The sequence below is a fragment of the Equus asinus genome, chromosome 5 (genome assembly GCF_041296235.1).
Source record: "Equus asinus isolate D_3611 breed Donkey chromosome 5, EquAss-T2T_v2, whole genome shotgun sequence".
In the NCBI taxonomy this organism is placed as follows: domain Eukaryota; kingdom Metazoa; phylum Chordata; class Mammalia; order Perissodactyla; family Equidae; genus Equus; species Equus asinus.
The window spans coordinates 109,428,222-109,455,021 of record NC_091794.1 but is presented as its reverse complement, the minus strand read 5'-3'; the positions used below and the strand labels follow the sequence as shown (position 1 = coordinate 109,455,021).

Below are 26,800 nucleotides of genomic sequence, written 5' to 3'. Positions count from 1 at the left end.
CACCAGGTGCCTGGAACTAAAAGCTGCTGGCCTAACCCAGCAGAGGACTCTGAGAAGAGAGGATGGAAGGGAGCTCTGAGCCGCCCTACCGGACTCAGGGGCCACCTCCTCGCACAGAAGACCATCCTGTATCAGAGGAAGCCGCAAGGGCAGAGACATATAGACAGAGTCCATAAAAACTCTCAAAGCTCTGAGGTAAGAAAATAAATGACCCAATATTTTAAAAATGGGTAAAAGACTTGAACGTTCACTTCAACAAACAAGATACATGGGTGGCAAATACGCACACGAAAAGGCGCTCGACGTCATTAGACATTAGGAAAACACAAATTAAAACCACAGCTTAGAATGGCTAAAACTGAAAGGACTGACTCGACCCAGTGTTGGTGAGGACGTGGAGGAACCGACTCTCACACATTGCTGCTGGAAACGTACAAGGGCACAGCTGTGGAAAACAGGGCGGCGGTTGCTTAAACACTAAACCTACACCTACCGTATCATCTAACATTGCCCTCCTAGGACTTACCAGAGAACCAATAGAAGCAGATATTCTCACAAAGACTTGTAGACGAAACGTTCATAGTGATGTTCCTTGTAACAGCCAAAAACTGGAAACAACTCAAATCACCAGCCACAATGAACAGATAGACTGTGGTGATCCACACAATGGAATACTATTCAGCAATAAAAAGGAATGGACTAATGATACAAGCAACAGTATGGATGAATCTCAGAACGATCACGCTGAGTGAAAGAGGCTGGAGAAAAAAAGAGCACATGCTATGTGATCCCATTTCTATAAAATTCTAGAAAATGCAAACTAATTAATCTATAGTGAGAGAAAGTGGATCCGTGGCTGCCTGGGGTTGGGGAGGCAGAAGGGAGAGACTATTAACAGACAGAAAGGAACTCTCAACACAATGGGTATGCGCATTACCTTGATTGTGGTGATGGTTTCACAGGTGTATGATGTCAAAATTTATCAGATTACTCACTTTAAATATGTGCAGTTATATAACTTATACCTCAATAATTTAAATAAATAAATATCTCTCCCACCCCACCCCCACTGCTGTCTTGTAGAGAATTACATGTTAGCGGCAAGCGCTTGGGTTTCTCCCTTAGTCACTGACCCTAGGAGGGTTTACCGGAACTCAGTTCATTTCTCCAAGATGTGGCAGCAAACGCAACAAAGGCCCCCAGGAGCTGAACCAGTCCTTGTGCTGGATGCAGGGGACCCCAAGCATCTCAGCCACCAGCTCTGTGCCCATGGCCCCAAGAAGAGGCAGGAGGTTTTCTTTCTGGTCTCTCAGTTCTGTTCCAATGATCTGTGTGTCTGTTTTTGTGCCATTACCATGCTGTCTTGATTACTACAGCTTTGTAGTATATTTTGAAATCAGGAAGTGTGATACTTCCAGCTATGTTCTTTTTTCTCAGGATTACTTTGGCTATTTGGGATCTTTGCTTGTTCCATATAAACTTTAAGATTCTTGTTCCTGGCTAGTGGCATAGTGGTTAAGTTCAGGCACTCCACTTCAGCAGCCTGGGGTTCGTGAGCTCTGATCCCATGCGCAGACCTACACATTGCTCATCAAGCCACGCTGTGGTGGTGTCCCACATACAAAATAGAGGCACAGATGTTAGCTCAGGGACAATCTTCCTCAAGCAAAAAGAGGAATATTAGTAATGGGTGTTAGCTCAGGACCAATCTTCCTCACACACAAAAAAATAAGATAAAAAAATTAATTTTAGGATTCTCTGTTCTATTTCCATGAAGAATGTTGTCGGGATTCTATTTGGGATTGCACTGAATCTGTAGATTGATTTAGGTAATATGGGCATTTTAACTATGTCTATTCATCCAATCCATGGAATATCTTTCTGTTTCTTTATGTCGTCTTCAATTTCTTTCAATAATGTCTTATAGTTTTCAGTGTATAGGTCTTTCACCTCCTTGGTTAAACATTATCTCACAACTATCAGAATGGCTATAATTAACAAAACAAGAAATAATAAATGTTGGAGAGGATGGAGAAAAGGGAGCCCTCATATACTGCTGGTGCAAATGCAAACTGGTGCAGCCACTAAGGAAAACAGTATGGAGATGTCTCAAAAAGTTAAAAATAGAAATGCCATATGATCCAGCTATCCCACTTCTGAGCATTTATCCAAAGAACTTGAAATCAACAATTCAAAGAGATTTATGCACCCCCTATATTCATTGCAGCATTATTCACAATAGCCAAGATGTGGAAGTAACCCCAGTGCCCATCAACTGATAAATGGATAAAGAAGATGTGGTATACATATAGAATGGAATACTACTCAGCCATAAAAAAGACAAAACCATCCTATTTGTAACAACATGGATGGACCTTGAGGGTATTATGCTAAGTGAAATAAGTCAGACAGAGAAAGACAAATACTGTATGATTTCACTCGTATGTGGAAGAAAAACAAACACACAGATACAGAGAACAGATTGGTGGTTACCAGAGGGGAAGGAGGTTGGGGGAGGACGAAAGAGGTAAAAGAGGCACATATGTATGGTGACAGATAAAAACTAGACTATTGGTGGTGAGCACAATGTAGTCTATACAGAAGCTGAAATATAGTAATGTACAACTGAAATTTACACAGTTATAAACCAATATGACCTCAATAAAACAATTTTTTTAAAAAAAGAGGCAGGAAGGAGGTAGCCAGACTGCCCTGGGTTCTGGGTATGCCCTCGCTAAGAGCCCTACCCACCCAGTGCCACCAGGCACCACCTTGCCACCAAAGGCCTCTCTCATACCCACAGGACTGGCAGTGAAGCCCCCGCTGGGCAGATGAACGAGTCCTGAGCACTTCTCCAGATGAACTGAGAGTATGGGGACCAGTGGTCAATATAGCCACGCCAAGTCTCACTGTGGAAGAGGCTCCCAGACTTCCCTGAGTGTTAAGGAACACACTCCCTGAAGACATGGGGCCTAGTGGCCGGTGGGGAGAAGCCGGACTCGACTGGGAAGGGGCCACAGAGAGAGGACAGCAACCCTCTCAGCCTCTAGAACCCCAGCCCCATCCGACATCCTGGGCGTCAGTCAAGCAGCCCATCCTGCCAGTCATTGCTTGCAGACCACATAAAAGCCAGGCTCTCAGAGCAGACACCCCCCAAGAAGCTGTGTGGAAATGCCTGGGGCGACATGACCCAGGACACACAGTCTGGGTTCCAGCCGTGGCTCTGCCACACGCCCCTGAGTCAGCCACTGCATCTCTAGGGCCTGTTTCTTCAGCCGTAACATGGAGGGTGAACGCAGAGCTGAGGGTTCCTCAGAGCTGTCACACTTACATTGTCTCCCCAGCTCCCCAGACCTAGGAAAAGGCCGGAATAGTGAGCTTCTGGGCAGGGCCAGTTGAAGGAACCAACTGAGACACTGTTAAGGGAATAAAGAGAAAGCCACAGACTGGGAGAAAATATTTACAAAACACATATCTGATAGAGGACTTACATCCAAAATATACAAAGACCTCTTAAAATTCGACACTAACAAACAACTCAAAATGAAAATGGGCAAAAGATCTGAACAGACTCCTCAGGAAAAAAGACAGACACGTGGCAAACAAGCAGATGAGAAGATGTTCCACATCATATGTCACCAAGGAACTGCAAACTAGAACAACTAGATACCACTGCACACCTAGCAGAATGGCCAAAACCCAGAACACTGACACCCCAGTGCTGGAGAGGACGGGGAGCAGCAGAAGCTGTCACTCATTGCTGGTGGGAATGCAAAATGGTGCGGCCACTTAGGAAGACAGTTAGGCAATTTCCTACAAAACTAAACGTATTCTTTAATCCTATTCTATATTCTATTAATTATATAAAAATAAATGAAAAACTTAGTAGGTACGTGGGAGCAATTAAAAGTAAAATCAGGGGCCTGCCTGGTGGCGTAGCGGTCAAGTGTGCACGTTCCACTTTGGTGGCCCAGGGGTTCACCACTTCTGATCCCGGGTGCAGACCTATGCACAACTTGGCAAGCCATGCTGTAGGATGCATCCCACATATAAAGTAGAGGAAGATGGGCCCAGATGTTAGCTCAGGGCCAGTCTTCCTCAGCCAAAAGAGGAGGATTAGCAGCAGATGTTAGCTCAGGGCTAATGGTCCTCAAAAGAAAGAAAAAAAAAGTAAAATCAAGTCAAAAAATTATCATTTGGTATGGCTGAAATAAGAACACTACTAATCTGTTTCAGATAACATGGGTCAATTAGGCCACTTCAGGCTGGCCTGTGAGTGGCCTCCCCCTGTAAGAGCCTGGCTTTTATAAGGCACATGACAAGGTGGGGCCAGCTGTCATGAAAGGAAGCATAGAGTATCAGTCAAACAGGATCTAGTTTCCTGAGACAACAATGGGCACCAAAAGGCAATTTAGCTGTTAAAGTTCTGAATTCCAAATACAAGCCTGAAATTCTGATCACCAATTACAATAGCAGGGGTTGGAGGTCCCCACACCAAGCTGGGTGTCCTACGATTCAACTCAATTCTGACTCTACTTACCCCGAGATAGCACCAGATCCCATAGGTTAAGGGCTCAGTCCTATAAGACTGTCCCTGACTTCAGATGCCAATCACAAGTCCAGGTTGTCACCTGTGCTTCTGACCAACCGGCTACAGATAAAGTTCCAATGACCTCCTCCCTAGGTTGGATAAATTTGCTAGAGTGGCTCACAGAACTCAGGAAACCCGTTTACTTGCCACATTACTGACTTATTACAAAGGACATTAAAGGACATAAATCAACAGGCAGCTACAGAGGACAAAGGGCAAGGCTTGGGGAAGGGGCGCTTCCATGCCCTCTCCAGGCTCACCACTCTGCCGCATCTCCACGGGCTCACCAACCTGGAGGCTCTCTGAGCCTGGTCCTTTTGGGTTTTTATGGAGGTTTCATTACCTAGGCACGACTGATTAAATCATTGGCCACTGGCAATCAATTCAACCTCTAGCCCCTCTCCCCTCCCGAGAGGTCCCAGGGGGCTAGGACCAAACGTTCCACCCCTCCATCAGATGGTTGGTTCCCCTGGCCATCAGGCCCTATCCTTAGATGTTTCCAAAAGTCTCCTCATTAACATAAACTCAAGTGTGGCTGAAAAAGGTTTGTCATGAATATCAAGACACCTTTATCACTCTCAAAACTTAGGAAATTCCAAGGGTTTTAGGAGCTCCGTGCCAGAAACATGGATGAAGACCAAATATATATTTCTTATAAAATAAATATTTGTGACCTATAAATTGTTGATTTATACTTATAAATTTGTACTTTTTATAAATTTGCACAATTTCCTGCCCCATAGAAATTTATACTTATAAATCACAATATCACAAAGCCACACTTGAGTGAATACAGCACCAGACCAGCGAAGAAACACACAAATGAAGAAGTGTGGCACTTATTGAAAATGAGGGCCATCCACCGTCACTCATCCTGATCAGTTACAAGGCTAAAGTTTCCACCCACTAAGTGCCCAAAGGTAATGGAATCTTTAGCTGGCTCACGAGGCTGGAATTCAAAGCCTGGAGATTTTTAATAGGTTAGAGAGGGACAGCATGTGTCTCCAGTGTGCCCCTGCTGGTGGCAGCGGTGCCAGGACAGGCCAGGTCAGGGCAGAGAGACCAGATCCAACCCCCATGCGTTTTCCAGCCCCCATTCCTCGGGTGACAGCAAAGCACACACGCCAGGTGCCCTTCCAGGACCCACCAGGCAAGTTCTATGGGGCAGGTACTGTAGGGTCTTCTCCCAGACCCAGGGGAGGGCTTGCGGGCCCATGCCCAGCGAGAGTCACGCCCTGGCATCAGGGCACTCACTTTCATCTCGGCACCTAAGGCTCAGACAAGCTCCCAGCCTTATGCCGAGTTTGGGAGATACATCTCACCTTAGACTCTTAAACCCACACGTTCATAAGCCAAAGGTAAGCAGCAGGCCATTTTCGGGGCAGCTGGTGGGTGAGAGCTGTCTCCATTGCCCACCTCCTCCCTTTAGCAGCATTTGCCCCTGGTCAGGGCAGGTGATGAGGCACAGAGAGCTCATCAGACCTGGGTTCCAGTGCCCACTGTGCCGAGCTTGTGCAAGTCACTCCTGCCCTCAGTTTCCCCATCTGTAAAACAGAGGTAATTCTGGTGCCCCCAGGGCTGCAAGCTAACCAAGTGAGCATGAAGGGTCCAGCAGATGGGAGCCAGGGCAAAGTCTCGGAATGTGGGCGCTGCCTCCAGGGCACAGGGCTGCTGCCCTGCCAGCTGCTGGGATGCTATGTTCCACAACACCTCAAGAGCGTGGGAAAATTAGCTTTGCAAAAGCAAGTCTTTCGTCCTATTCTTCAACTCCCAGTCTGAGAGCTACCTTCCCAGTCTAGATTAAAATTCTGATTTGCCTCACATTTCTGATGCCCAAACAAATGTGCTTGCAGGGCGCTGGGGCAAACTCAAGGGCATGACGGTTACATGCAACCTCCCAACTCTGGAGGTTTTAAACATGCCTTAGACGGCCACAGTCACGCCTGCTGGCCCCTGGCCTGCCACACGCCTGAGCCTCTGGGCCCCAGGGCCTGAAGGTGAGGAATTCAGGGCACAGGGGGTTTGCGCTGCCTGGCATGATCCTGGAAGGGTCTCCAACAGGGACCTGACCCACAGGAGGCTTGGACAGCAAGAGCCTGCCACCTGCCACAGGACAGGGCGGTCACAGAAGAAGGGGGGGAGGGGGCAGCAAGGCCACCATGGGGCAGGGGTTGGTATTCAGGGAGGGGGAGTGGGAAACAGAGAGATGTAGACACCACACACAGACCTGAAGAGGTGTGGCCAAGTCCTGCAAGGAAACCACACATATGAGAAGCACTCCATGTCCCGTAGGGCAGGATTTTTACTGCCACTCACGGACTTTTGGTTTCTGTCTTCAAGGTCAGAGAGCAATGACTTTTGCAAGGAAGAAGTGTGGGTGAAGGTCAGGAAGTGTGTGGTTTCAGCCCTCCAACAATCAACCTATGATCTTGACAAGTAATTCGGCCTCTCAGAACCTGCCTCTCATTTTATAAAGAAGGGTGTGTCCACATCAAAAGAATGGAGCTCGATCCCGACCTCACACCATAAATGTAAGTGCTGAAACTGTAAAACTCTTCAAAGAAAATATAGGGATAAAGCTCTGTGATCTTGGATTTGACAGTGGTTTCTTAGATATGACAACAAAAGCACAAACAACCAATATATATACATGTATTTATTATTAAATATGTATTATTAAAAGTCAGACTACATCAAAATTAAAAAACTTTTGTGCTTCAAGAGATAACATCGAAAGTGAAAAGACAACCCAGTGAATGGGAGAAAAATCTCTGCAAATCATATATCTGAGAAGGGACTTCTCTAGAATATAGAAGGAACTCTTACGAGTCAGCAATAAAAAGACAAATACATCTAACCCAATTGAAAAACAGGCAAAGGACCTGAACAGACAATTCTCCAAAGATGTACAAATGGCCAATAAGCACATGAAAAGGAACTCAACACCATTACTCATCAGGGAAATTCAAATCAAAACCACAATAAGATCCTACTTCACACCCACCAGGATGGCTATAAACAAAAAGAGAGACAATAACAAGTGTTGGCAAAGATGTGGAACCCTCTTACACTGCTGGTGGGAATATAAAACGGTGCAGCCACTTTGGGAAAACATTCTGGCAATTCCTCAAAAGATTAAACACAGAATAACCATATGACCCAGAAATTCCATTCCTGAGTGAGCTGTTTTCACACACACCACCTGACACAAAATGTGTGGGTTTTTTCCTTATACCAACCAATTTTCTAGCTCTCTGTCACCAGCTGAGTGTCCTACAATTCAATGCAGTTATGATACTAACAGCCCAGAGTTAGCACAGACCCTACATTTAAGGGCTCAGTCCCAAAAGACTGACACTATTTTGGACGCCAGTCACAAGTCCCGGGCTACTCATACTTCTGACCAACCAGATATAAATCGGGGGTCCCTGTGACGCCCTGCTCAGATTGGATAATTTGCCAGAGCAGCTCACAGGACTCAGGAAAACACTTTACTTATGTTTACCCGTTTAATATAAAGGCTACAGCTCAGGAACAGCCAAATGGAAGAGATGCCCAGGGGAAGGTATGGGGTGGGGGTCAGGGTATGCAGAGTTTCCATACCCTCTCCAGGCACGCAGGCCTCCCAGCACCTCCATGTGTTCAGCAACTCAGAAGCTCTCTGAACTCCACTGTTCAGGATTTTCATGGAGGTTCCACTACAGAGGCAGGAAGCAAGACTGATTAAGTCATTGGTGATTAACTCAACCTCCAGCCCCTCTCCCTGGAGCTGAAAGTTCCAACCCGCTAATAATGCCTTGGTCTTTCTGGCGCCCAGCCCCCAACCTGAAACTGCCTAGGGGCCCCCAGCCACCAGCCATTTCATTAGCATAGAGAAAACACTCATCACTCTGGGATTCCAAGGGTTGTAGGAGACAAAGCCCAAATATACATTTCTTATTATTCCACACTAGGAGAAATAAAAACATATGTCCACACAAAAACCTGTACGGGGATGTGTATACTACTATTATGCATAATAGCCAAAAGGTGGAAACATGGCAATGTCCATCAACTGATGAATGGATGAACAAAATGTGGTACATATGTACAGTGGAGTACTATGAAAGAAACACTGAGACATGCTACAACGTGGATGAACTTGAGAACTGTGAGGCATCAGAATTGGCCGCCCCAAAACGTGTCTCTTTGCCTTGATTATTTTTAAGAACAAAAGACTGTGAAAGAACCTTTGACCTTCCCTCTAACCGCCTAAAAGAATTTAAGATAGGGGCTGGCCCCGTGGCCGGGCGGTTGAGTTCACGCACTCGGCTGCAGGTGGCCCAGTGTTTCGTTGGTTCGAATCCTAGGTGCAGACATGGCACTGCTCATCAAGCCACGCTGAGGCGGCGTCCCACATGCCACAACTAGAAGGACACACAACGAAGAATATACAACTATGTACCGGGGGGCTTTAGGGAGAAAAAGGAAAAAATAAAAAAATCTTTAAAGAAGTCTATTCAAAAAAAAGAATTTAAGATAGAAGGCCTGCTCCAGGAAGGAACTAATACAATAAGATAACTGTAGCGTAATGGAAAATGTGTTTCTTGGATCACATTGTCTATAGATTATGCAGCAAACACCTGCTTAACAAACATCTGCTTTTCCATCTCCACGTAAATTGTCTTCCTCCTCTTTGAAGCCCCAAACCACTACCCCCAACATCCTCCTTTGTCTTTAGCTGAAGATAGTATTTAAGGTGGCAACTTCAGCCATTCTGGCGAACTACTCGGTTTTCCTGGGTTTCTCCCATGTACACGTTATTAAATTTTGTTTGATTTTCTCCTATTGTTCTGTCTCATGTCAATTTAATTCTTAGACCAGCCAGAAGGACCCAGAGGGTAGAGGAATAGTCTTCCTCCCCTACAGAACATTATGCTAAGTGAAAGAAGCCAGGCCACAAAAGCCCACATCACATGATTCCACTTATTTGAAATGCCCAGAATAGGCAAAATCTATAGAGGAAGAAAATATATTAGTGGTTGGTGAGGGGTGGGGGAAGAATGGGGAGAAATGGCTAAAGGGTATGGGGTTTCTTTTGGGGTCATGAAATGTTCTAAAATTGATAGTGGTGATGGTTGTATGACTCTGAATATACTAAAAATCACTGAATTATACACTTCAGGGACGAAACATATGGGATGTGAATTATATCTCAATAAAGCTGGTACAAAAGCGGGGGTTGTATATGCCCACTCAACAAAGTTTCTGTAAAGTTGAGAAGAAAACACACAAAAGTCACTGTAAGCAGAACAACACTGCATTGCTGAGGATTAGCCGATCGACGAGGACAGCTCCCCTGGCCCCCCAGACGCCTGCTGGTACAAAATCACAGTTCAACCCCCAACCCAAGGGGAGAGCACACACCTGCGTCCCAGAACCCTTGGCAGCGTGTGCACAGGGAGCAATGTGCCAGCACAGCTGCTAGCACACAGGTGCTTTGATCTCCACACCTGCCTCAAGCCCTCATGACGCCAGCTTCCCAGAGCCCAGGGCCTGCCAATCCTTAGCCCACCTCCTCCAACAAAGCTGGGTAGGGTTCAACCAGCCTCTGGTGGAAAAACATGCCAGGTCTCCACTGAGGATGAATACATAAGTGGGTACAATCTAACAAAAGATGCAGGTCACTGAATACCCAGTACCTACTGCCCACTCCAAAGAATTTCCAATAAATCCTGAATCATGTGGCCCACGGCCCTGCGGCAGACTGCTCAGTTTTCCCGACAAGCTTGATGTCAAGGGTGGAGACGGCATTGCTGTGGGCACAGAAGTGTCCCTGTCATCCTACCTTGCAGTCACACACGGTTCAGACAGCAGATCAGACTTGGTTCCAACAGTCCAGATGGAAGCCCAGCATCTCTCCCTGGGCCCCTTGGAGCTCCTGGGCACCAGATACTTCCAAGCGGCTGCCGATCTGCGGAGCCCACGGAGGCAGAGAGCCCAGGGAAGCAGCTTCATCCTGTAGTGAGTGATGGGCCAGACTGCTTACCCAGTTGCCGGCCAAGACTTAGCCGCCCCTGGTCTGTCTCCCCAGAGCCCTCCCTACCGGAAGTAGCAGGTCTCTTTTCCCAGCAGCCTCTCTGTGGAACTGCCGCTCCTCCCATCAATCCACAGTCAAGCTGACAGCTCTCAGAGAATGCTTCTCTGTTAGCCCAGTAATGGAAGGAATGCATGACTCGGCCTAAAGTCATACAGCCTGGCTCTCTCATAAGCAAAGGAGACAGGAGGTCAAGGACAGGGCCACAGCCTGTCCGATAGTGGGAAAAAAATGGGTGGGGCTGTGAGCAACATTCACCAAGATTCCCATCTCCACACCTATAAACCCCTACCACCAATCAGGTGGTGTAAACCCTGACATTTGTTTTGTTTTGTTTTTCTTTTTTGTAATGCAAATACATAGCTTAAGCTTTGATTGTCAGGCATCTACTTCAAAGACAGCGATCTCAAATAAACACATTGCCAGCCACAGGACTAGACAAGGAGCCAGTCCGCCTCCCCCAAGTGAGGCTCCTTCCTTTTAGAGATCTTGGTTGATTTCAATAACTGCCTATTGCGGCCACTTGTTTTCTTCTCTCTAAATTTCCACTCTTATGTTTTAAAAAATTTCACCAAAAAAGAGTGAGCCCATGAAACCCTAGGCCCCCACCCTTGACCCCAATAAAAGCAGAGCCCCAGGCCCACCCACACACACACATGCACACACACTCTCTCTCTCTCCCCATGACAGCACTGTGTGGCCCCAGGTGTGCTGTGTAATTTCCAGGTCCTGTAAGACATAAATCTTTATTTTTCCCAACGTGTCCTAACGGCTATTGCTAAAGGGGATCTTGCAATCATAGTAAGAACTACAAAAGCCAGTCCAACTGCAATGCTGGTTACTGACAACACTGGAACACCAGGTCAGGGCAGCTCTAATTAGGCTGGAAGGGCCTCTGCACAGCGGGCATCAGGAGGGCTTGGAGGCTGCCAACCAGCACATAGGTCCTGGGACAGCAGGGTGCTGAGGAAAAAAGACACATGCTCATGGCAGAAGCTTCCCGTCCCGACTTCAGACAGTGGCTCTAAAGCTCCAGTGGAGAGCTAAGGAAGATGCAGATCCCTGGGCCCCTGCCCTGCAAGACGCACAGGCAGCAGGTTTGGAGTGGGGATTCAGGAGCCTGTTTTTCTTTGTATTCTTTATTGCAGAAAACATCAAAAGCTTACTAGAGTAGAGAGAAGAAGGAAATGAATCCCCAAGTCTCCAACAAACATCTCCGGGTGATTGACTGGTTCCTCTCTGCTCCCACCCACTCTCTGACTCCAGACCAGTCTCACACATCACAGCTCGGCATCCGTAAATATCTCAGCACGCTCTCTAAAAGATAAAGGCTCCTTTTAAAAAGAGAACCACAAAATCATTATCCCACCTAAAATATAATAGGAATTCCCTAATATAATTAAATGTCAAGTGAGCATTCAAGTTTCCTTATTGTAGCCTAAATGTTTTGAAATCTGCATTTGTGAACTGTATCTATAACCACCAAAAGCTAGAAAGAACCCAAATGTTCATTGGCTGGTGAAGAGATAAACTATGCCTGTAATGGCATACCACCAGGCAAGAGAGAGGAAGGAAGTACCGATACACACACGAGTGAAACTCACAAGCATTGTGATATGATTGGATATGATTCTACCCATACGAAATCCTAGAAAAGGCAAAACTATAGTGCTGGAAAGCAGACCTGTTTGCCAGAGGCCTGGGACACAAGAGAACTGACTGCAAAGGGAAAGGAGGAAACTTTTTGGGGTGATGGAAATGTTCTATGTCACAATCGTGGTGGTCATTACACAGACATATACATCTGTCAAAGCTCAGTGAACTGTACATTTAAAATAGGCACATTTCATGCCAGACATAAGAGAAGGATATGGCCCTTCCCTGAAAAAGTAGTTATGAGAAACCTAGTCCCTTTCCATATCTGAAACTTAAAAAAGAAAAGGAAATTGTGTAAAAGAGCAAATATTTTAAAAGTTAGGCCAACAGAAGAACATCTTTTGAGATGCTCCTAGAATAAAATAGTATTAAGGAAAAATAAATTTGTAAACAGTGCTGAAACATTTCCTAAAAAAGTTAATAATAAAATAAAATAGGCACATTTCATTTTTCTGCAGTGACATCAGCATCACGGCCGAGTGAGTTGTTCCCTTTGTCTCCCTTCTAAGTTACAACTAAATGGACATGCATTAACCAGCAGAGGGTCCCCTACACAGCACAATAGGGTGCCTCAGAGATCCACGCAGCCATGCATCTGAAGGAGGGTGGACTGGGCCCCTGGGAAGCAGTGGAACTCGATGAGCGCACCCCGACCCCTCCCCGGCAGCAGCGATGCAGGCCGCGGGTCCTCACACAGTGGCTGGAGCAACTGTAAGAGGAGGCAGGGGCAGCCTGCACACAAACACTTCTGGAGTGGTGGCCCGGCCTGCAGGAGGGGTCTGCTGTGGCACAGTGGCCCCGCCCATAGGAGTGCTCCCTGCTGAGTGGTGGCAGCTCAGCCCCAGCAAAGGAGCCCTGCCCACCAAGCACAACAGCTCAGCCAAACTGCCCACCAGGGAAGAGCTGGCCCATGTGTGAAAGAAAGCACCCCTCCCCTCCCACCTAGCACAGCAGCTGAGCCAGTCCCTTGCTGAGCGCAGCAGTCCCACTTGCAGGGGAGCAACTGGCTGGCAGAGCACAGAGGCCACACCTGCGTGTGCACACGTGATCCACCAAGCAGCTGCGGCCAGCGTGCAAACGCAGAGCAGCCGACCTGCACAACTTTCAGCAGACAGGGCAGGATCAGAAACACAGCTCCTGCCCCCACCCCAGCAGTAGCAGGTGGAACCGAAACCTGATCCTACTATAAACGTGCTGGCAAAGGGTCAGTTCATCAAACACCATGAAGAACGACAGTAACAATTCAGAGCAGGAGGAAAATGACAAGTCTCCAGAAACCAATCCTGAACTCACAGAAATTTACAATCTAAACAACAGAGAATTCAAAACACTTGTCACAAAGAAATTCAACGAGTTACAAGAAAACTCAGAAAGACAGTTAAATGAGCTCAGAAATAAAACTAATGAGCAGAAGGAATATTTCACCAAAGAGATTGAAGCTCTAAAAAAAACCAAACAGAAATTCTGGATATGAAGAATACAATTAATGAGATCAAAAATAATCTAGAAGGGCCAGCCCCAGTGGCCTAGTGGTTAAGTTTGCACACTCTGCTTTAGTGGCCTGTGTTTGGTTCCCAGGCGCGGACCTATACCACTTGTCTGTCAGTGGCCACACTGTGGCATGGCTCACATACAAAAAGAGGAAGATTGGCAGCAGATGTTAGCTCAGGGCAAATCTTCCTGAGGGAAAAAAAAAAAAATCTAGAAACCATAAAAAATAGAGCTGATTTATGGAGAACAGAATTAGTGATTTAGAGTATAGAAACATAGAAATGCTTCAGGTGGAGGAAGAGAAAGAATTAAGATTTTTAAAAATTAAGAAATTCCTCAAGAAATATCCAATTCAATTAGGAATAGCAACATAAGGATTATAGGTATTCCAGAGGGAAAAGAGAGGAAGAAAGAAGTAGAGAGCTTGTTCAAAGAAATTATAGCTGAGAACTTCCCAAACTTGGGGGGAAACTGGACTTACAAGTACATGAAACCAATAGAACTTCTAATTACATCGATGCAAAAAGACCTCCTCCAAGGCATACAATATTAAAACTGGGAAAAATCAAGGACAAAGGACGAATATTAAGGGTAGCAAGGCAGATGAAAATAACCTAAAAAGGAACCCCTATCAGGCTTTCAGTGGATTTCTCAGCAGAAATCCTACACGCTAGGAGAGAACGGAATGATATATTCAAAATACTGAAAGACAAAAACTTTCAGCCAAGAATACTCTGTCCAGCAAAGCTATGCTTCGGATATGATTGAGTAATAAAAGGTTTCCAAGATAAACAAAAGCTGAGGGAGTTCATCACCACTAGGCCACAACATTACAAGAAACATTGAAAGGAGCCCTCCCATCTGAAACTAAAAAGCAAAGGTTTACAAAACCTTGAGCAAGGAGATAAATAGACAGGATCAGAAGATTTCAGCTCTACATCAGAATAGGTTAGTAAACAACTATAATATAAAAGGTAAAGGGAAGGAAAGTATCAAAAAAACTATATACACTTCAGTTTAGTCATAAACTCAAAACACAGAAAAGAACAATTTATGGCAACAATAAATCAGAAGGGGAAGAGGAAAAGGATAGAACCTGCTTAGGCTACTGGAGATAAGAGGCTATCAGAAAATGGACTATCTCATCTGTGAGATCTTGCATACAAACCTCACAGTAACCACTAAACAAAAACTCAGAACAGAGTCACAAATCATAAATAAAGAGAAAACTGAGAAAACCATCACAGAAAACCACTAAACTGAAATGGCAGTCAGAAACACAAGGGAGAAGCAACAACGGAAATATAAAACAACCAGAAAACAAGAGATAAAATAGCAGCATTAAGCCCTCATATATCAATAATCACTCTAAAAATAAATGGATTGAACTCTCCAATCAAAAGACACAGAGTGGCTGGATGGATTAAAAAACAAGACCCAAGAATATGCTGCCTACAGGAAACACATTTCAGCTCTAAAGACAAACATAGGCTCAGAGTGAAGGGATGGAAGGTGATACTCCAAGCAAATGGCAAGCAAAAGAAAGCAGGTGTTGCCATATTTATATCAGACAAAGCAGACTTCAAGATAAAAAAGACAATGAGAGACAAAGAGGGGCAGCATATAATGATAAAAGGGACATTCTACCAAGAGGATATAACACTTATGAATATACATATATTCACCTTACAGAGGAGCACAGAAGTATATAAAGCAACTATTAACAGACCTAAAGGGAGAAATTGACAGCAATACAACAATAGTAGGGGACCTCAACACCCCACTTACATCAATGGATAGATCATCCAGACAGAGAGTCAACAAGGAAACAGTGGCCTTAAATGAAATACTAGACCAGATGGACTTAATAGATATATATAGAATATTCTATCCAAAAATAGCAGAATACACATTCTTCTCAAGTGCACATGGAACATTCTCAAACATAGACCAAATGTTGGGAAACAAGGCAAGCCACAATAAATTCAAGAAGATTGAAACGGGGGCCGGCCCCATGGCTGAGTGGTTAAGTTCATGCACTCTGCTTTGGTGGCCCAGGCTTTCACCAGTTCGGATCCTGGGCACAGACATGGCACCACTCATCAAGCCATGCTGAGGCAGCGTCCCACATAGCACAATCAGAAGGATCCACAACTAGAATATACACCTATGTAATGGGGGGGCTGGGAAGAAGAAGAAAAAGAAACGACTGGCAACAGATGTTAGCTCAGGTGCCAATCTAAGAAAAAAAAGAAGACTGAAATCATGTCAAACATCTTTTCTGACCACAATGCTATGAAACGAGAAATTAACTACAAGAAAAAGATTGAGAAAGTCACATATATATGGAGACTAAACAACATACTACTGAACAATCATTGGATCAATGAAGAAATCAAAGGAGAAATTAAAAAATATCTGGAGACAAATATAAATGAACACACAACATACCAACTCTTATGGCATGCAGCAAAAGCAGCACTAAGAAGAAAATTTACAGCAATACAGAGCTACCTCAACAAACAAGAAAAATCTCAAATAGGTAATCTTAAACTACACCTAACAGGACCAGAAAAAGAAGAACAAAGCCCGAAGTCAGCAGAAGGAGGGAAATAATAAAAATTAGACCAGAAATAAATTAAATAGAGACTAAAAAAACAATAGACAGGATCAATGAAACTAAGAGCTGGTTCTTTGAGAAGCTAAACAAAATTGACAAACTCTTAGCCAGACTCACTAAGGAAAAAAGAGAGAAGGCTCAAATAAATATAATTAAAAATGAAAGAGGAGAAATTACAATGTAATTTCTTTCTAATTACAGTGACATTAAAAGGATCATACACCATGATCAAGTGGGCACAGGGGCACAGAGATGGTTCAACATCCACAAATCAATCAGTGTGATACAACACATTAACAAAATGAGGAATGAAAATCACACAATCATCTCAACAGATGCAGAGAAAACATGTGACAAGATCCAACATCCATTTATGATACAAACTCTCCATAAAATGGGTATAGAAGGAAAGTACCTCAACATAATAAAGGCCATATATGACAAATCCACAGCCAACATCATACTTAACGGTGAAAAACTGAAAGCCAGCCCTCTGAGAACAGGAACAAGACAAGGGTGTCCACTCTCACCACTCCTATTCAACATAGTACTAGAGGTTTTGGCCAGAGCAAACATGCAAGAAAAAGAAATAAAAGGTATCCAAATTGGAAAGGAAGAAGTAAAACTCTCGCTGTTTGCGACATGATTCTCTATATAGAAAACTCTAAAGAATCCACCACAAAACTATTAGAAGTAATCAACAACTACAGCAAAGTTGCAGGATACAAAATCAACTTACAAAAATCAGTTGTATTTCTATGAACTAGCAGATAGAGAAGTCAAGAATACAATCCCATTTGCAATCGCAACAAAAAGAACAAAATATCTAGGAATAAACTTAACCAAGGAGGTGAAAGACCTATACACTGAAAACTATAAGACATTATTGAAAGAAACTGAAGAAGACAGGGAGAAATGGAAACATATTCCACGCTCAGCCTGGTAGCCTAGCGGTTAAGTTCAGTGCACTCTGCTTCAGCAGCCTGGTTCAGTTTCAGGCACAGACCTACACCACTGGTCTGTCAGTGGCCATGCTGTGGCGGTGGCTCACATACAAAAAGAGTAAGATTACTAACAGATGTTAGTTAAGGACGAATCTTCCTCAGGAAAAAAAAAAAAAAGCTATATCTCCTCATTAAAAAAAAAAGATATTCCATGCTCATGGATTGGAGGAATAAACATAGTTAAAATGTCCATATTACCTAAAGCAATCTACAGATTCAATGCACTCCCAATCAGAATCCCAATGACATTCTTCACAGAAATAGAACAAATAATCTTAAAATTTACATGAAACAACAAAAGACCCCAAATAGCCAAAGCAATTCTGAGAGAAAAGAACAAAGCTGGAGATATCACAATTCCTGACTTCACTACAAAGCTATAGTAATCAAAACAGCATGGTACTGGCACAAAAACAGAGACACAGATCAATGGAACAGAATTGAAAGCCCAGAAATAAAACCACACATCCATGGACAGCTGTTCTTCGACAAAGGAGCCAAGAACATACAATGGAGAAGAAAAGTCTCTTCAATAAATGGTGTTGGGAAAACTGGACAGCCACATGCAAAAGAACAGGTGTAGACCATTATCTTACACTGTACACAAAAATTGACTGAAAATGGATCAAAGACTAGAAGGTAAGACCTGAAACCATAAAACTCCTAGAAGAAAATATAGGCAGTACACTCTTTGACATTGGTTTTAGCAGCATCTTTTCGAATACCATGTCTACTCAGGCAAGGGAAACAAAAGAAAAAGTAAATAAATGTGACTACATCAGACTCAAAAGCTTCTGCAAGGGAAAGGAAACCACGAATAAAACGAAAAGGCAACCCACCAACTGGAAGAAAATATTTGCAAATCATATATCTGACAAGGGGTTAATTTCCAAAATATATAAAGAACTCATACAACTCAACAAAAAAAAACAAGCAACTCAATAAAAAAATTGGCACAGGATGTGAACAGACATTTCTCCAAAGAAGATATAGAGATGGCCAATAGGCACATGAAAAGATATTCAACATCACTAATCATCAGGGAAAGGCAAATCAAAACCACACTAAGATACCACCTTACACTTGTTAAAATGGCTATAATCACCAAGACAAAAAATAACAAATGTCGGAGAGGTGGAGAAAAAGGAACCCTCACACACATTGTGGGAATGCAAACTGGTGCAGCCACTATGGAAAACAGTATGGAGATTTCTCAAAAAATTAAAAATTGAAAGACCATACAATCCAGCTATCCTACTACTGGCTATTTATCCAAAGAACATGAAATCAACAATTCAAAGAGATTTATGCACCCCTATGTTCACTGCAGCATTACTCACAATAGCCAAGACGTGGAAGTAACCCAAGTGTCCATCAACGGATGAACGGATAAAAAAGACGTGGTATATACATATACAATGGAATAACATATATGCACACACACACACACAATGGAATATTACTCAGCCATAAAAAAAGAAAAAAATCATTCCATTCGCCACAACATGGATGGCCCTTGAGGATATTAAGTGAAATAAGCCAGACAAAGAAAGACAAACATCGTATGATTTCACTTATGTGGAAGATAAACACATGGATAAAGAGAACAGATTAGTGGTTACCAGAGGGGAAGTAGGTGGGAGGTGGGTGAAAGAGATAAGGGCCACATGTGTATGGTGACAGATAAAAATTAGACTATTGGTGGTGAGCACGATGCAGTCTATACAGAAACTGATATATAATAATGTACACTTGAAATTACACAATATTATAAACCAACAGACTTCAATAAAATAATTTATATAGATAAATAAAATAGGCACATTTTATTGTATGCACATTATGTCTCAATAAAGTTGATTTTAAAAAAGCATAATGATAATACAGTTATCTCACCTTAAAAAAAAAAACCTAGAAATTCCTTAACACTATTAACTATCAAGTGACTATTCAAGTTTCCCCAAGTATCTCATAAATGTTTTAAAATCTGCATTTTGTAGATTTTCTACTAAAGTATAATTTGCACGTAGGAAATCTGCAATTTGTAACAAGCTTCCTCAGTTATTCAGACGTAGGTAGTCCACCGGTGAGTTGACCCCATAATTTGTCCCCCCCCAGGACACCTCTGAGAGTGGAGGAAAGTGGAGGTGGAGGCACACAGTGTGGTCACCCCACCCAGGCCCCAGCTGGAGAAGCTACGCCCCACAGGAGAAAGGAACTTCTGGCCCGACAGAAACCAGGGAGCTGGTCAGTTGTGGTGCCAAGTCAAGGGCGATGCCAGGCTGCCTGGCTCACTTAGAGGGCAGGCTGGACAGTAAGCGAGCATAGCCTTCCCTACCACAGGCTCTCTGGGCTGCAAAGACTGCATCTTCACCCAGGGCCCCCACATCCCAGCAGGAATGGAGCCAGCGCTGTGTGTTGTTTTATGGACTGTTCCAGAACACTAGCTCTGAGAGTGATTTCTGTAAGTCAGATTCTGTTTCTATTAATTACACTATAAACCCAAAGACAGAGCCACAAGGGGAAAAAATTCCAACCCTATAACATACTAAAATTCAGGTCCATTCCACTAATATTTGTTGGCATATCTACTAGACGCCAGGCACTTTTCTAGGCACTCACGGTACAGCAGTGAGCAAAGCAATCACCAACCTCCAGATACTTCCCAGTAGATTTGCATCTAACAGCACGGAAGGAAGAAAACCTTGTAGACCTCACACACCTACCTACAAATAAAGGATTCCAAGGTTATCTGCCCTGGGCAATGTCCACACCAAGGTCCACCTCCACAAGCTTAGTTGTTTAAGAGCTGACTGCAGTCCCCAGAGAGCTTCTGAGCTTCCCTCAGGAAACCCTTCCCCCAGAGGCCTACCATGAACACCGGTTTGTTAAATTCCTCCATATACCACACTGTCCCATAAGGTAGCCACCAGCCACAGGAGCTGTCTACATTTACATTTAAATAAATTAAAATGAATGCAATTAAAAATTCAGTTCCTCCGGATCTGGCCACATTTCAAGCACTCAATGGCCACTTGTCATTAGTGGCCACCATGTTGGACATGGAGCATTTCCATCACTGAGGAAAGTCCTAGTGGACGGCACTGTTCCACAATATCATACTCTCCAACAACCTGTCACACAACATGTCTTTCAACTTTACTTGGACAGTCAGGCAGCTGACTAGGGGCCCACGCTGATACCACGATTAAGCCTTACAACCAAATATAAGCCCAAGCTTGGGTGAGCAGTGAAAAAACCCCAACAATGGAGACACCTGGCAGAGAATAGGCCACCAGTCATCTTTGGCTCTCTCCGTCAGTCAAGATCCAAGGCCGACCTTGGTCAAGTCTGTTTTGTTTTTTTTTAGGAAGATTAGCCCTGAGCTAACATCTGCTGCCAATCCTCCTCTTTTTGCTGAGGAAGACTGGCCCTGAGCTCACATCCGTGCCCATCTTCCTCTACTTTACATGTGGGACGCCTACCACAGCATGGCTTGCCAAGAGGTGCCATGTCCGCACCTGGGATCCGAACCCGCAAACCCCAGGCCGCCTAGAAGTGGAACGTGGGAACTTAACTGCTGCGCCACCGGGCCAGCCCCTGGCCAAGTCTTTAACCTCTAGGAGCCCCTAAGGGTCCTTCCAGGTCTGACATTCTAAAACTCTGAGTTCAACGAGGAAAAAAGTAATTTACTACAAAACATTAATTAACATTACTCAAAATAAACCAAAGGAAAAAATGCCCTTCTGAGACTTTAATGCTGTCCCAGAACCTGCACCTGTAGGGCTGGCTCAAAAGGAGGGGAGAGCGGCCCACACTGGCCCGGGCTGCCCGAAGTTCAAGCTCCCAGGGTAAACGGGTCCCTTGGCCAGCTCCCGTTTATCAGTGCCTGGCACTGTCAAAGGTTTTCATCCTCACAGCAACCCTGAGACAAGCAATATTATCATCTCTGACTCACAGACCAGAGAACTGAGGTCCAGTGAGGCAAAGGACCGTGCCAAAAGCCACACACCTGCCTGCGAGAGGCAGAGCTGGGATTTGAACCCAGGCTGTCTGCCTCCTGAGACCGTGTCCCACTTTTCAGACAAGAGTTTCTGTTTACTTACAATGTGCCAGCCATTCTGCCAGGCACTAGATGTGCTTTCTTTTCTTTCACAGTCAGAATAACCCTTAAGAAAATGGGGGCACAGAAAGGTCAGGCAGCTAACGAGAGGCAGCAGCTAAATTCACACCCAGGCCTGGGACTGCAGAATCAGCTCTAACCACTGCCCTCTCCAGCCTTTACAGCCCCTATCCCTTCAACACATCCTTCCCAGTCAAGAGCATGTGACCACTCTTAATTGTCTAGGCTGGTGGGCATTTGGGGATCCTCTCCCTGCTGGACTGGGAACCCGCTAAGTCGGGGACCTAATTTTCTGGGTTGGTGTCCCTCCCTCATGGCGCTTTGCTCCTTGGAGGCATCCAGTGAAACTGGTTAAATTCATGGGATTAGCTGTCCTAGGCCAGGAAGCTCCTCTTTCAACACAGGGTGTGGGCTCAGATGTCCTTAAGGGTTCCCCACCCTGGTGTGTCCACTGTCCAGCGTCCTGGGGTTTCTCTGGGCCAAGTCCTTGTGACCATGGCCCTCATCACACCCACCCCTGGCAGTCATGCTGGGCACCTGAGGCTAACCTCAGCCAGGCATCCTGCCCAAGTGTCCCACGGCCAAGGCGGCTGCTCAGAGACTACATGCAACTGTGAATATGCAAGAAGCAGCCCAGTAAGCAGGGCAGGTAACGAAAAGCACATACATATAGGTTTGTGCACACATGCACACATCTAAAGTTATCCAAAAATCTAGTAACTGTTAGAGGCTGGTTTTAAAAAAGATAATATGTATAAACTGGTTATTCACCACCCTGATGAAGCAAATAAAAGCCCAGCCTTCCACGACTAGACTGAAATCAGTATCTTCTTTTGGCAGGTGAGTGCAGTGGAGAGAACACAGGCCTGGAGACAGAAGACCTGGCAAGGGCTGTCCCCCCAGGTCTTGTGGCTGGATGATCTTGCAGAGGCACTGGGTCTCCTGGAACCTCAATTTCCTCCTCTACCAGTGTGAGTGGTGGAGATCCCTTTCGTCCTCCCTACTGGGGCAAACCAAGAGAGATGAGAGATGTACCAGCCCTTTGCAAACGATGGACCCCAAGGTCACCCAGCCAACAGCAGGCAGAGCCTGAACCAAGGACCTGACTCCAGGCCCATCTGTCTCCAAATATCAATTCCTTCTATTATTTTTGCCCCAGGATCTTGAAGTGGGTGGGGCCTAGACAGCCACACAGCAAATAATAAAGCAAATGGAATAAGGCGCCCCCAAAGATTTCCTCTCCCAAGAAAAGTCAACACTGACCTTGAGCTCAGGAAAGGACTTTGACTAGTTCAGAAACCGGGGTGGGGTCAGGGCACCCCATTGATCCAGCACTTGAATGCCCACCCTTTGCATGGAAATGTCAACATCCACAGGAAACTAAACTGGCTTGGATCCAAGGTCAGTGTGATGCCCAACCTCCAAATTTGTGGAACCCGCCCCCAAACAAAAGTCAGCTCTTACTCTTAGTGGTGCATCACGCAGGACAGGCCCTGTTGCAGGCCCCAGTGCCCGTACGGCGTTCCCAGACTTCTCGTCTGTACTTAGCTCATGTTCAAACACCAGCGTGCCTGCTTCCGGTTCTGCCCAAGGAAACAGAGAGTAACCTTGAGGCTGCCCTCCCCTCTCCGGTGGGAAACGAGCCAGCTCACGATCTCCTGCTTCCTCTGGGGGCCTCTATCTACCCCAGCGCCCGTGGAAGGAAGCGGGGGTAGTTCGCTGAGAACAACCCCTTGCCCCCATTGTGTAAGATGCTTCTGGGTTCAAGGGACCATTCCCTCTTAGCAGTAAACTGTTAGAAGGGAAGAGTATTTTCTGTTCTTCCCTTTAACACTCGGCTCCCCGCAGAAACCGAGGCAGTGCACTGAAAAGACTGGACATCTGCAGCCCTCGCCCACTCGGGCATCCACGGATGGGCTTGCGGGGCTCCGGCTGCCGCCCAGCGAGCTGGTTACCTGCGCCCCACATCTCAGGGGATCCAGCGGACTTTGCACCACCGCTTAAATAACGAATTGGGGGCTCAGAAGAAAGTGGGCTGGGGCTCCAGCGCGCTCGGGCACCGGGCAGGGCGGAACTGAGCAAGACGCCGGGGGCCGCGCTCCGACCCCCGCCCGAGAAGGGCGCGGCGCCGATTCCTTGCGCAAACGGCCTGCGTGACCGCGGCGCCGCCCCCGGGATGCGCCGGAGGCCGGGAGGAGGCGCGCGGAGAGGCAGCCGGCTCTGCGACATCCGAGGCGCATCCGGCCGTGCCCAGGAGGCTGCAAGCCCGAGGTGACCGGCCTGGGCCGGGCGGGGACGAGCAGGGGCGGGGGGAAGGCCCGGGCGGCGACTCAGCATCCTGGCCGCGCCGCGCGCCCCTCTTACCGGCAGATCTGGATGGCGGACGGGGTCTCGGCGGCGGGGCCCGACATGCTGGCGGCTGCGGCGGCGGCAGGCGGCTGAAGGAGGGCGCAGGTGTCCGGCAGGCCGGGCGCGGAATGAATGGGCCCGGGCGGCGCCATGGAGGGGGAGGGCGGAGGCGGAGCCATGGCGCCGGCGAGGCGGGGCCCGGGCGCCGGCGGCGAATCGAACGCGGCCTCCTGCGCGGGCTCCTCCCCTCGCGCCCCGCCCCGCCCCGCCCCCCGGCCGCGGCCTGCTCTCGCGACGACTGTTTCTGGCGGCGGCGGGGGGGCCGCTTCCAGAAGGTTCGGTGGCGGTTGGGCGGCGCCGGGGTGGGCTGCCGCGTGGGTCACTGGGCGCGGCGGATGTTCGTGTGGGGCGTTCCCGCCGCCCGCGCCCAGCAGCTTGCATCGCCCGGCGCGCCGACGATGCGCTGTGGCGGGTGTGCGGCAGAGGGGCCTGCGGGAGTCGCCGCCCGGGTCTCGGCTTCTAAAATCAGCCGCGAGGGGAAAGCGGGGGCGGTTTCCCGTAAACGAGCGTTCATTCATGGCCGAGCTGCTGTGTCGTTCTCGCTGGGGCACGTGGGCGCGCGAAGCGGGGAGCCGGGCGGTCAGGCGGCAGCAGCGCACAGCTGCCGAGTTGGGCTGGAGAGAAGCGAGGGACGGGGTCTGTCTACACTGCCCGCAGCAAACCGCCTCGGGGTTATTGCAGAGGTCTCCTGGGGGTGCACGTGACGCAGTGAGGAGCCCTAAGGATGCTGATCTGTGCCGTCGCACGCCGCCTGCCCCGCTCTGGCGTCCAGGCCGAGTCAGGGTCACAGAATCTACCCAAAAAACACGAGGAGGGGAAAGATGACCTCCTCAGTGTGCCGGAATTACAGAGCGCTTTTTACTCCATGCGACTTTTCAGTCATAGGGAGATTTGACTTTTTCCAGATTTTTTTAAATGAACATAAATTGCTTTAGTAATCATATTTTTAAAAATCAAATGCAACCGACGGGACTCAAGCTCCCCAGCGCAATTTGAAAACCCCGTTATACTAAACTAAATAGCCGTGAAGGAACGGTGCCTCAGCCTGTCAGTCCTGCATTGCTGGACCATGGAGGCAGCCCACCACGTGTCTGTAAGTCCCTGGAATAGAGCGGGCAGCCCAGATCACGACTCTCCATGGTTTCAAGATTACTACACTAAAAATTTCGTTTTCTTGCGTGAATTAAATCGATGCAAACATCAAGGGTCACCAAGACTATTTCACCACGGCCACTTCCCAATATAGGTTCCGAAACAGATGGGTTTCTTATGGTGGGACCCAGGAGCAATAGCCAGCTTTGGAGCCTTAGGCAAGGCAGTTTCCTTGTCTGTTAAATGGGGGTAATAATACTCACCCTCCTGACCTTTAGGGAGATTAAATGAGGTAATGAAGGTAAGGAGCCTAGCACATGAGTAAATTAGGGCCTTTCTTCCTCTTTGTTCTCACTTTCCCTACTCAAACATCCTGTTTCTCTCAACAGCCCTTGCCAGACAGTCAGTGCAATGGAACAAGGATTTACTGAGCCCCCCACCCCATTTGTATAGTGGGCACATCACCCTGAGAGTTGGTCACCTTCCCGTCTTCAAAAAGCTCAAAATCTGATTGGGAGACAAATCCAGGACACAAAAAGCCTGGCTCCTGCCACGTGCTGGAGGAAGTTCCAGCATGACTGAGGGATGGGGCTGAGTGGTTCAGGATTAAAAAGCCTGGTCCTTCCCAGAGGGCAGCAAATAAGTGATCTGGAGCAACATCTGTACTTTCGCGAAAGGATTTGGCTACCCTTTGGCCCAAGACAGCATCTGTGGACACTCTCCATGTGACAGCTCCTCATGGGCAGAGGGAGCCAGGGAAAATGACAGCTCAGCCTGTATGTTATTGTGCCCTGTGCTATAGAGAGACAATGGTGCTCCCGGATTAGCCACTTGTTAATTGCCAGTTGTTTATGATGGTGCCCTGTTCTCAGGGATAGCAGCTGGAAGCCCCATCTCTTAGCAAAAGCATCATGAGTTATTTTTGCTATAGTGCTGGAGGGTTTACACTGACCTCTCACCTTATGTAGTCTCTCACCTTCCCATTTTAGATTTTTTTCTACTTTCTCAAGCTACTGGACCATTTCTATCCCTCTCTTTCAGCAAAACTTCTCAAAAGAGATGTTTATGCATACACCCTCTCTCCTCTTCCCCCTTTCCATTCTCTTTTGAACCCATTCCATTCTGATGGTTGTCTCTACTGCTCAATTTATCGAGGTCACTAATTCCTTGTAAATTGCTAAATCCAATAATCCGTTGTCAGAAGTCATCTTACTTCTCGACAGCACCGAGCACACGTGATCCCTCTCTTCTTGAAACACTCATTCCTTGCCTTCCAAGACAGCACACATGCCCACTTTTCTGGCCATTCTGCCCAGCCTGCTCTGCTGGTTCCACCTCACCTCCTTCCTCTCAAACTTGGGAGAAGCCCAGAGCAGTGCTTAGACTCTTGAAGTCAATCCAATCTATTCAACGACTACTGCATATCTCCAGCCCAAACCTCTCCCTAAACTCCAGACTCGTCTGTCCTCTTGCCTGGGCCACACATCACTCCCATCGTGTGACAGGCATCTCACACTCTCTCAGAACTTGCTCCTCTCTCAGTCTTCCCATCTGAGCATGTTACACTCCCTTTCTTCCAGTTGCTCAAACTAACAACCTAGTAGTCATCCTTGATGCCTCTATTTTTCTAACACCCCTCATCCAACCCACTGGCAAATCCTACCAGCTCTATGTTCAAAATAAGTCTGAAATGTCATCGCTTCTCCCTGTGGCATTCAAGAACCTCCCTGCACCTGCC

General features: G+C 46.5%; 1 protein-coding gene across 6 annotated transcripts in view; it reads right to left on the bottom strand.

The window, feature by feature from the left end:
• The window catches only part of ACOT7 (acyl-CoA thioesterase 7), a 120,615-nt gene extending 96,453 nt beyond the window's left edge, over window positions 1-24,162 (bottom strand). Inside the window, exons 1-3 of one of the 6 annotated variants that reach the window (XM_070511235.1) lie at window positions 23,926-24,061; window positions 23,026-23,144; window positions 10,419-10,589 (exon numbers count right to left, since the gene is read on the bottom strand). In XM_070511235.1, coding sequence (XP_070367336.1) covers window positions 10,419-10,588 — 170 coding nt within the window. In that variant the 5' untranslated portion in view covers window position 10,589; window positions 23,026-23,144; window positions 23,926-24,061. Of the gene's footprint in view, window positions 1-10,418; window positions 10,590-10,676; window positions 10,800-23,025; window positions 23,145-23,925 lie in introns of those variants that run through there. The other 5 variants (XR_006527405.2, XM_044769564.2, XM_070511238.1 and 2 more) reach the window with 5 other exon arrangements.
• Between the last annotated feature and the right edge of the window lie 2,638 nt (window positions 24,163-26,800).